We start from the raw sequence: 12,500 nt of genomic DNA on the forward strand, positions 1-12,500 counted from the left end.
AGCGCACAGAAGCTTTCTAAAACACAACAGACTTCTAATCAGAGGAATGGAACGTCGTTAGCACAACAGAACTTTATCAGACTGGAACTGGAACGTTCAAACGCAACATCTCGGCGAATGAAATGGAATGTTCTTATCAGTCCGTGGCGTTCGGAGCCGGACTGGAACGGTACGTGAACCAAAAGGACCATTCAGATTAGTGAGAGGAGGACCGCTCCAGTTCTTAAAACGCTGCCTCCTGCCTAGCCTGTTGAAAAGAGAGAAAGTAGCTTCCCCCTAAGAAGCCAGGTATATCATGATATCATCATCATCATATCATCATGATATCATCATACTGTGCTACAACAACTGTGCTTCGAACTGCAGAGGATGAGCTGTGTGTTGCTGCCAGGAAAACTAAATAATAACTTCCATGCTTGTGAAAGCCAAGAGATGACACACACACACACACACACTTCCAAGCTTGTGAAAGCCAAGAGATGCGCAGTGCTGATAAGCAGTCATGCTGTCAGGGCTGATGGCTGGAGTCGCCAGCGGGGCAGGAGAGGCTGCAACACACACAGGGTGTTGGGTTACACACCTCCCAGCAGGCACCTCTCCACAACACAACAGACATCCGTCCAGTACACAACATCTCTCCACAACACAACAGGCACCTCTCCTGGGGCCTGTTCGTCGTAGGGTTGAAGCTAAGTTAATCAACTGGCCTTTTAGCCCGTTAAGATTAGCGAGCTGATTGTGAACAGCAAATATCGGTTCGTTCAACGGCTAATCCGCATCCAAATCATGTGGTTAATTTCAACCAGGCTAAAGTTATCAGGGCTATTGCGCGTGCACGTCCTACTTCAAAAGGCAGGAAAGGTCGATCACCAAAACAATGATTTTCTAAGGGTATAATGGTTCTAAACTCAAAGAAAAGGGCTCTTTTTTTCTCCGCTGGCGAGCAGGAGATGAACATGAACGCTTATGAAGAATACAAGACCATAATCATGGCAAAATTCAACACCGCCACCGCTGTGAGAGCAAGGTGTGTTGGGATGTTTATAGGGTGATATCTATGTATGAATAACTGACGGCAAGTGTCAACTGGTACAGAGGATCCCTCTACCGGTTCGAAACTACAAGGTTTCTAGTTCGAATCCCCTCACCTCCTTCCTCGATATAGTTCTAAATTTTCTTGTAAGTCACTTTGAATAAAAGAGTCTGTTAAATGACTAAATGTATTAATAACAAATGCAATAAATTGAAGCAGTGAAAATAAATTGTCTGTATTTCTCTCTATTCTTATCATGAGTCCACCTTAATCATTTTCTACAATAATGATATGCTATGGTGTAAACCGCTTAGCGAGCTACGACGAATACCCCCCAGTACACAACACAACATCTCACCACAACACAACAGGCCTCCGTCCACAACACAACAGGCATCTCTCCAGTACACAACATCTCTCCACAACACAACAGACATCCGTCCAGTACACAACATCTCTCCACAACACAACATCTCTCCACAACACAACAGGCATCTCTCCAGTACACAACATCTCTCCACAACACAACAGGCATCTGGTATGAGCAAAACAACCATCTCTCCACAATAGAACAACCATCCGCCCACAACACACAATCTTTCTTTCCATAACTCAACAACAACCATCCCTCTTCCCCAAAACCATCTCTCTCCACAGCCCAGCATAATGGCTCTATAGTACATTTGTAACAGAGATATTCATCGCTGGATAGCAGATATTCAGTCTTAAAGCAGCAATACGGAGTTCTGTTCCAAAACTAGTCAGCTAACTACCTAAAAAGGCATGCAAAAACCTTGCAAACAACACCAACAGCCCAGCTGACACTGATAGAAGCTTGCCAACACACTAACTGGTGTCTTTTGGCAGTAAAGCTTGCAATGTCATGCGTGTGAAAGCTTTTCTTCCACTTTTGCAGGGTGTTCCAGCCAGGTACACAGAACTACATAGGGCATATCCTGGATGGCTAGTGGGGAAGACACAGGTGTTTATCTGTCCTTCACATGACCATATGCTATCAAAATGAACTTGAGGATGGTACCAAAACTAGTTGCCTATAAAACCATACCTCAAAAAGTGTCAAATTGTTGCATAGTGTTACTTCAACAGAGAGGACCTTGATCTTTGCTCCGCTCAGTCACATGGGATGAGAATAACCCTATACGTTTATTTTATGGGTTTCAGCATGTAATGCTTTCTTACACCCTCAGATGCTACTGGATTCATTCGTTCTGTATTAGACAACTGTGTGTGTGTGTGTGTGTGTGTCCAGAGAGGCCTTCTCAGATAGAGAGGATTCATTCAGCAGTAAGGATCAAACAGTGGTCCCAATTCATGATCAGAATGGCGTTTTGACGCCATGCCAGATGCACCTGCGTAGATTTGGAACGGGAGGTCTTGTCCATCATCACGAGATTCCGAGGCCAAATCGCTTCCTGTTGGCACAGGCTTGCCTACCGGGCCGCTGTGCCCGAGTCTGAGTCTGTGGCTGGGGCCGATGCAACTGCACTAAGCTCCGCAGCCTTATTGTAATCTTTGAGAGGGATCCAATTATACTTGAAGAGCTGTGGGGAGAGTTGCATCCAAGCATGTCTGGACAGAACAGGGCTTAAAACATGGACTACCGGGGTTGGGGCTCATTTGGTTAGGAGATGCTGCTTTTTTTTCTTTTTTTTTTTTTAAAGCCTGTCAGCCTACGCAGATAGTCGCACACACACACACACACACACACACACACACACACACACACACACACACACAGGAGCTTCTGACAGGGTCAGGCCTCGTCCACGAAAGCTACCCGCTGTTTCCCCATACTCATTCATTCACACTCTACACTTCCCATATACAACAAGGGCCCCCTGTGTGTGTGTGTGTGTGTGTGTGTGTGTGTGTGTGTGTGTGTGTGTGTGTGTGTGTGTGTGTGTGTGTGTGCACGCAAGTCCACACACACACACACACACACAAGCTGTGAGCAATGTGTCTAAACATGCCTCGAGGTGCTTGTTTCTGACAGCAAACCCTCCGTTCCAGCATAGAGGCATGAGTGGAGAACACTGCTCACAGCTTGTGTGTGTGTGTGTGTGTGTGTGTGTGAGTAGAGAACACTGCTCTATTTTTCTACTGGCGATGGGAGGACAAAGAAGAAAGAGAGAAGAAAAAAAAGAAAAAAAGAAAAGCAAAACAGAGGCACACTGAGCAGAGCAGCAGAGCAGCAGAGGGCCGTCCGCTCGCTCGCCCAGCGCCCGGGACAGTCCAAGGGAAGTGCGTGTAGGATCCACTCCACCCCCCCCCCCCCCCCCCTCGCTCCCCCCCCGCTCCCCGCCGAAGCCCGTCGGAGTGGCCAAGACAAGCTTTCATTGAGAATTCTGAACATTCCAGCCAGAGTGAGAGGTTACTAAAGTTTTCACGGAGAGAACAAACGCCGACAGAGCCAACGACATCTTACTCTCAACACCACCAACCCCCCCCCCCCCCCCTTCCTCCTCCTCCTCCTCCTCCTCCTCCTCCTCCTCTCTTCAGCAGGGCTGCACGGCCCGCCCGGGCTCTAAACAGAACTAAAACCAGAACTCATTTAGATTACTGGTTACTGTAACATTCTCTGTTCTGGGAAGCCCATTTCTACTCCATGTGACTTTTGCCTGAAAACGAAACAGACGAGCTTTCTTTGCGGAGTAATACTGCTGGGTTATCAGAAGAGTGGAGAGCCGGTAAGGGGCTTGAGCATTTGAATTCTCAACTCACCGTTGACAAGAGCAACAATCTCCCTGCGTCACGTGTCAGAGAGGAGCACATGATGGGGGTGCTTCATTAGCCAATCAGAGAAGAGAGGAGCACATGATGGGGGTGCTTCATTAGCCAATCAGAGAAGAGAGGAGAGGAGCACATGCTTCATTAGCCAATAAGAGAAGAGAGGAGAGGAGCACATGCTTCATTAGCCAATCAGAGAAGAGAAAATGTCATTATCAGCGGCGAGCGAGCCTGACTGCACTTAGATCCCTCTCTGTTGACTACACAAGACCAGCTGAGGCAATGTTTACAGCCACGGCTTAAAGAGGGAAGAGACACACACACACACACACACACGCACACACACTTTCTTTCGCTCTCACACACAAACACACTAACTCTCTCAAGAACACACTCACACTTTCGCTCTGGCTGGCGCACACACACACACACACAGAAATAGCGCACCATCAACATTCTTGGTGTGCTCTTATTCTCGAGTGGTTTGATTGGGGATCGTGATGTTCTTGGCATCAGTTCCACTGTGCTGGCTTGCCCCTGCGCACACACACACACACACACACACACACTTTTAGCCCTGCTCCCGTCTCTGCTGTAAGGCACAACACCTCCACCCCTCATAACAAATCCTCGACTCCTTCACCCCTCAAATACAGGGGCCCAAGAGGGACAAACATAATACCGTATTCTGTATGACTCTTTCCTCAGGCATCAGCAGGTTATAACAGAGTGGGGGGAGACTGAAGCCAGCAGAGGGAGAGCGTTTCCAGTTCTCTCTCTCTCTCTCTCTCTCTCTCTCTGTCTCTCCCTTCCTGATAAATCTGTTATCACACTCCCAGGACAGCGGTTCTAAGTGAGTCATGTGACCTGCCCTTCCAGTGAAAAACACATTTGTGTAGATGAATCCACCTCTCCAGGCAGGACCAACAGGTGATCTGAGCCACCCTCTTAATGCCCCAATGACAAACACACACACAAGGACAGGGAGAGATGAATCCACCCTCTAAATGCCCCAATGACCAACACACACACAAGGAGAGGGAGAGATGAATCCACCCTCTAAATGCCCCAATGACCAACACACACACACACACAAGGACCGGGAGAGATGAATCCACCCTCTTAATGCCCCAATGACACACACACACACACACAAGGACAGGGAGAGATGAATCCACCCTCTAAATGCCCCAATGACACACACGAACACACACACACACACACACACACAAGGGCAGGGAGAGATGAATCCACCCTCTAAATGCCCCAATGACACACGAACACACACACACACACACACACACACAAGGACCGGGAGAGATGAATCCACCCTCTAAATGCCCCAATGACACACACACACACACACAAGGACAGGGAGAGATGAATCCACCCTCTTAATGCCCCAATGACACACACACACACACAAGGACAGGGAGAGATGAATCCACCCTCTAAATGCCCCAATGACACACACACACACACACACAAGGACAGGGAGAGATGAATCCACCCTCTAAATGCCCCAATGACACACACACAAGGACAGGGAGAGATGAATCCACCCTCTTAATGCCCCAATGACAAACACACAAGGACAGGGAGAGATGAATCCACCCTCTAAATGCCCCTATGACACACACGAACACACACACACACACACACACACACACACAAGGGCAGGGAGAGATGAATCCACCCTCTAAATGCCCCAATGACACACACACACACAAGGACAGGGAGAGATGAATCCACCTATCCAGGCCGGTCCAGCAGGTGATCTGAGCTTGGCAAGTGCTGGGTCAATAACAAGCAGATTTGGAGGGAGGGAGGGAGGAATGGATTAAGTGCTAGGGCTGAGGGTTAGACCTGCTCTGATTGGTCCATTAAGTGCTAGGGCTGAGAGTTAGACCTGCTCTGATTGGTCCATTAAGTGCTGGGGCTGAGGGTTAGACCTGCTCCGATTGGTCCATTAAGTGCTAGGGGTGAGGGTTAGACCTGCTCTGATTGGTGCATTGAGTGCTAGGGCTGAGGGTTAGACCTGCTCTGATTGGTCCATTGAGTGCTAGGGCTGAGGGTTAGACCTGCTCTCATTGGTCCATTAAGTGCTAGGGCTGAGGGTTAGACCTGCTCTGATTGGTCCATTAAGTGCTAGGGCTGAGGGTTAGACCTGCTCTGATTGGTCCATTAAGTGCTGGGGCTGAGGGTTAGACCTGCTCTGATTGGTCCATTAAGTGCTGGGGCTGAGGGTTAGACCTGCTCTGATTGGTCCATTAAGTGCTAGGGCTGAGGGTAAGACCTGCTCTCATTGGTCCATTAAGTGCTAGGGCTGAGGGTTAGACCTGCTCTGATTGGTCCATTAAGTGCTAGGGCTGAGGGTAAGACCTGCTCTCATTGGTCCATTAAGTGCTAGGGCTGAGGGTTAGGCCAAGCCTGCAGCGGTGGGGCAGAGCATGAAAGATCAAACAAACACACTCTTGAGAGTGTAGACCACATGTTTATGTACCGCCATAACAACCTGCACCACTGGCACACCACAGGCATCTTACAGGAGCTCGCTTTAAACACCATGGAGCCCTGCTCTGATTGGTCCATTAAGTGCTAGGGCTGAGGGTTAGACCTGCTCTGATTGGTCCAACCTGCCCCACTGGCAAACCACAGGCATCTTACAGGAGCACCCTTTAAACACCATGAAGCGTAGGGCGGAGAGAAAATACTGATACACTTGAGTATCACAATATTATGTTTTGTGATACTGCGTCGATTCTCAAACGCACTGTATCGTGTGTGTATGTTTAATTAATAGCTTGTGTCACAGACTGAGCCACGACACACAGGCAGGAAGTAGTCAGCCATTTGGCCAGCCGAGTAATATCTGGGCAGACCAGCCCCCTTCTGTTTGTCCCTCGTCATCATCATCACCACGGTGCCGTTTTAGTTACGGGTTTACTGGTCAGTCTGGTCATTCACCACCACTTGCCATAGAAACTTCCATCAGACAAACATGTTTTCTTAGAGGTGCAGGGAAAAGCCATTGAAACGCTCGATCCGAAATACTCAAATGCTTTGTCTTGCTCACTCATCATCTGAATACATTAGATCTCAATCAAAAAAATGTTCACGCTGGCTGTTAAACTACTATAAATACAAAATTGTAAATTCTAATCATTTATTGATTAAAACTTCGTTATTACAACTCCATACAACTCCATACACAGGTTCATTCTCCACCGTTCCCTCGGCAACCGTACCACTACCTGGAAGTAGGGGTGTTTCACAGGCTACCAGTGGTCTAAACCATTTAGACAGGGGTGTTTCACAGGCTACCAGTGGTCTAAACCATTTAGACAGGGGTGTTTTTTAAGTAAAAATGACAAATCTCAATAGTATCTACACTCAGCGGTCTGGGTGAAAGAAAAGTGTTGGATATGTTTGTTTGTTTGTTTGTTTGTTTGTGTTGCCAGCCCTAGTAGAGCATCAGTTGTATTGCCGTGTGTCTTCACGTGTTTTCTTCTCTGCAATTTACACAGAAATGACAGCTCAGAGGGAATCAGAAATGCTTTTTATTTCTATGTTCACAGGACATCATAAACTCAATGGCCACTATTCAACTGGCTTTTTATTTCTATGTTCACAGGACATCATGAACTCAATGGTCACTATTCAACTGGCTCTGATAATCGGCTTTCTGCCAATGAATATCCACCCCAAATACTGCTCAGTAATCAGTATCTGCCCAGAAAAATATTTAAGAGGAAAATATGATCTCAATATCAATTTTGGTTTCCCCCCCACCTCAATCACAAACAACCACACACATCTGTGTGTATCCCACATCTTTCCATAGTTCTCTCTGACAAGAAACAGGAGTCATGACAAATATTTTGGTAGGAGAGAATTGACTGGGAGATCCAGCTTTCTCTCTCTCTCTCTCTCCCCTTTGCATTAGTGGCCCTCCCCCATACTGTTCTGACCAATGGGATGAACTAACTTACCTCTCCGAAGGCTCCTCGGCCAATCACCTTCAAGATCTCAAAGTCCTCCTTATGTAGTCGCATCTGCTTCACATGGGAGGTGAACGGCTTGGCTGGAGAGAGAGAGAGAGAGAGAGAGAGAGAGAGAGAGAGAGAGTTCATTAATGACTCCAGCTCGTCACAGCTAAGAGTTGACTGGGCATTAGGCGAAACAAATGCTTCAGTGATCGAGGCAATAAAAAAGGCCCCGCTGGCGCTAGAGAAGCATCCATCAGAAGGCAAGAGAGCAGGAAATGATCAAATGCACAGTTCCATTGAGTAAAACTACACTTCCCAGCTCCTATAAATGCACAGTTCCATTCAGTAAAACTACACTTCCCAGCTCCTATAAATTTACAGTTCCATTCAGTAAAACTACACTTCCCAGCTCCTATAAAAACGCACAGTTCCATTCAGTAAAACTACACTTCCCAGCTCCTATAAATGCACAGTTCCATTCAGTAAAACTACACTTCCCAGCTCCTATAAATGCACAGTTCCATTGAGTAAAACTACACTTCCCAGCTCCTATAAATGCACAGTTCCATTCAGTAAAACTACACTTCCCAGCTCCTATAAATGCACACTTCCATTGAGTAGAACTACACTTCCCAGCTCCTATAAAAATGCAGTTCCATTCAGTAAAACTACACTTCCCAGCTCCTATAAATGCACAGTTCCATTCAGTAAAACTACACTTCCCAGCTCCTATAAATGCACACTTCCATTGAGTAGAACTACACTTCCCAGCTCCTATAAAAATGCAGTTCCATTCAGTAAAACTACACTTCCCCAACTCCTTTAAATGCGCAGTTTAGTTCATTAAACACAACTTCACAAAACTGAAAAGCAGAGTTCCATTCAATTCAATTACCTAGAACTCCATAAAGCAACTGAACCAAACCCATGTGAATCACTTCAGGATAAGTCGCTGCATTGCTCTGCAGTGCTCTGCTCTGTGCTGCGCTGCATGTGGTCTTGAATGCTGGGCTCTAAATGCCTGTATGACTGAGGCGTCTGAATGGTACACACTACGCAGCATGAGATTAGATGGCTGCTGAAGCCTTCAGAGATTCACAGCAGAACACATGTCAGAAACAACACACACACCAAGACACACTCAAGACACACTCAAGACAGGCCCGAGGGCGGGGGGGGGGGGGGGGGGATGCAAACGATACACACATCCTCTGGATTAACTCAATTTTCTATAGGCGGAAGAAATGTAATTTAGAAGCATGTCTGGGAAAATGCTCGACGAGGGGGAAATTCTGGCTGCATGAACGTGAGAAAACAGCCTGTAGAAGCCTGAGGGCTATGCATTAAGCCAACGACCCATGCCTGATCCCAGCACAACTAGGGCCACACACACACACACACACACACACCATAGGGAAAACCACTCCAAGATGGGTCACATTTGTGTGCGCTGTGACGGTGCTGTGTCTCCTCAGCGTGACGGCAGAGTGTTACACCAGAGTGGAGAGCACACACACACACACACACACACACACACTTCACAGTGTGTTACACTAGAGTGGAGAGCGACTTCATCCTCTAGTTTACAGGCCAGTAATCAGACTCAGATGGCAGAAGTCAAGAGGACACACACACACACACACACACACACACACACACACACACACACACACACACACACACACACACACACACACACACGCAAAAGAGGAGCAGGACTACACAGCAACCCTTTCTTATATATGCTTGTGCACATGGCCATCTGCTCACACACAACCAAAGTATTGCACACAGGCATGCACACACACACAGGCATCAACACACACACTCATGCACACACACACTCTCATGCACAAAGTCTTAAACACACGCACGCACTTCTATTTGACAGACTGATAACAGTTACCTAGGAAACATGCCTTCCCTTGGATGTTCGTTTTGCTCTTATTTATGTAAAACACATTGAGTGGCCTCTGTGTATGAAATGTGCTGTATAAATAAACTAGCCTAGATATGCACAGGCTCACACACACACACACGCTTATGCGCACACACACACACACTCTCTGGTCCAGAGGCTGATAATGGAGTGTACTGACTCTCCTACTGAAGCAGGCTTTCTGCTACACGAGCCACAAACACTCAGGCCCAATTGCCCTACAGATCCATGGCACGCACACACACACACACACACACACACACACACACACACACACACACACACACACACACACACACACACACACACACACACTTTGGCATGCTCTTGACTGCACATGCACTGTGTCTGACCCTATAACATGCCCTCTCCCCAGCAGCCCCCCCCCCCTACAATTACACACACACACACACACACACACACACACACACACACACACACACACACACACACACACACCATCCAAGGAGCTGTGTACTCTGGAGGAATCCCTGTCTGAAGGTGCAGCTTAGCTAATTAACTATCCTTTGCAATCTGACACACACACACACACACACACACACACACACACACACACACACTTCTTGGCTCTCATATGGGTCACTCCCAGAGAAGAGCTCTTTCAGCTACACATCAAGAATAGACTCACCTACCTAAACTGCCTGTTCCAAACCTTGTTAAACCTTTTTCAAATTGGTTAGCCTATATATGTGTATATATATATATATATAATATAAAGAGAAATATATCTGAAACTATCTGCTGTCAGGTCTCTGTATCACGTGTCCTCAGTATGGGACCGGTGTATTTGTCCCTGCACGAGTGATCATGGATTGGTGTGTGGAGCTCCACCTCCGTCTCAATATCAGTGCACGTTCCCTAGGTTACTGTGATTGTAGGCGATCCTGATGCTGTTTGTCATTCTCTGAGGGTTGATGTGCTCCTGCCTGTATGAATGTAGGCCAGTGCGGAGCAGTGCGGAGCACATGGCATTAGTGCAGTGATGGCCATCATTTCTGACCTGGCCATGGGTCTGTGTGTGTGTGTGTGTGTGTGTGTGTGTGTGTGTGTGTGTGTGTGTGTGTGTGTGTGTGTTGCCCCTTTCACATACGAGATCTGTTAATGTGAATGTAATCCGATAAAATCAATCTAATAATGAACTGCCATTCTCACATGAGAACAGAATCACCACAAAGTGCCACGCGTCTTCACCCCCACATGAACAGCATGTTACGGAATAGAGTGTGTGTGAACTTCAGCATGTTACGGAATAGTGTGTGTGAACTTCAGCATGTTACGGAATAGAGTGTGTGTGAACTTCAGCATGTTACGGAATAGAGTGTGTGAACTTCAGCATGTTACGGAATAGAGTGTGTGAACTTCTGCATGTTACGGAATAGAGTGTGTGAACTTCAGCATGTTACGGAATAGAGTGTGTGAACTTCAGCATGTTACGGAATAGAGTGTGTGAACTTCAGCATGTTACGGAATAGAGTGTGTGTGAACTTCAGCATGTTACGGAATAGAGTGTGTGTGAACTTCAGCATGTTACGGAATAGAGTGTGTGAACTCCAGCATGTTACGGAATAGAGTGTGTGAACTTCAGCATGTTACGGAATAGAGTGTGTGAACTCCAGCATGTTACGGAATAGAGTGTGTGAACTTCAGCATGTTACGGAATAGAGTGTGTGTGAACTTCAGCATGTTACGGAATAGAGTGTGTGTGAACTTCAGCATGTTACGGAATAGTGTGTGAACTTCAGCATGTTACGGAATAGAGTGTGTGAACTTCAGCATGTTACGGAATAGAGTGTGTGTGAATTTCAGCATGTTACGGAATAGAGTGTGTGAACTTCTGCATGTTACGGAATAAAATGGGTATGAGGGCCTAACATTAGCGGCTCAGTGATGCCGTCCTTTGGTCCAGACAGCGTCCCATGGAGCAGTCCAGCACAGCACCCCGACAACACATCCCTCAGTCCAGTCCAGTCCAGCCCAGTGCAGTCCAGCACAGCACCCCGACAACACATCCCTCAGTCCAGTCCAGTCCAGCGCAGTCCAGCACAGCACCCCGACAACACATCCCTCAGTCCAGTCCAGTCCAGCCCAGTGCAGTCCAGCACAGCACCCCGACAACACATCCCTCAGTCCAGTCCAGTCCAGCCCAGTGCAGTCCAGCACAGCACCCCGACAACACATCCCTCAGTCCAGTCCAGTCCAGCCCAGTGCAGTCCAGCACAGCACCCCGACAACACATCCCTCAGTCCAGTCCAGTCCAGTGCAGTCCAGCACAGCACCCCGACAACACATCCCTCAGTCCAGTCCAGTCCAGCCCAGTGCAGTCCAGCACAGCACCCCGACAACACATCCCTCAGTCCAGTCCAGTCCAGCCCAGTGCAGTCCAGCACAGCACCCCGACAACACATCCCTCAGCCCAGCCCAGTCCAGCACAGCACAGCACAGTCCAGTCCAGCCCAGCACCCCGACAACACATCCCTCAGCCCAGTCCAGCACAGCACAGTGCAGCACAGCACCCCGACAACACATCCCTCATCCCAGCACCCCGACAACACATCCCTCAGCCCAGTCAAGCACAGCACAGTGCAGCACAGCACCCCGACAACACATCCCTCATCCCAGTCCAGCACAGCACAGTGCAGCACAGCACCCCGACAACACATCCCTCATCCCAGCACCCCGACAACACATCCCTCATCCCTCAGCACAGCACCCCAACAACACATCCCTCATCCCTCAGTCCAGCCCAGCACAGCACCCCGACAACACATCC

At 48.0% G+C, this 12,500-nt stretch overlaps 1 protein-coding gene across 3 annotated transcripts in view; it reads right to left on the bottom strand.

Moving 5' to 3' along the window:
* Window positions 1–12,500, bottom strand: part of cdc42bpaa (CDC42 binding protein kinase alpha (DMPK-like) a) — a 96,881-nt gene that overhangs the window by 64,673 nt on the left and 19,708 nt on the right. For all 3 annotated transcript variants that reach the window (XM_031579703.2, XM_031579704.2, XM_031579702.2), the window contains exon 2: window positions 7,774–7,865. In XM_031579703.2, coding sequence (XP_031435563.1) covers window positions 7,774–7,865 — 92 coding nt within the window. The remainder of the gene's footprint in view (window positions 1–7,773; window positions 7,866–12,500) is intronic.

The sequence above is a fragment of the Clupea harengus genome, chromosome 14, assembly GCF_900700415.2.
Source record: "Clupea harengus chromosome 14, Ch_v2.0.2, whole genome shotgun sequence".
Classification (NCBI taxonomy): domain Eukaryota; kingdom Metazoa; phylum Chordata; class Actinopteri; order Clupeiformes; family Clupeidae; genus Clupea; species Clupea harengus.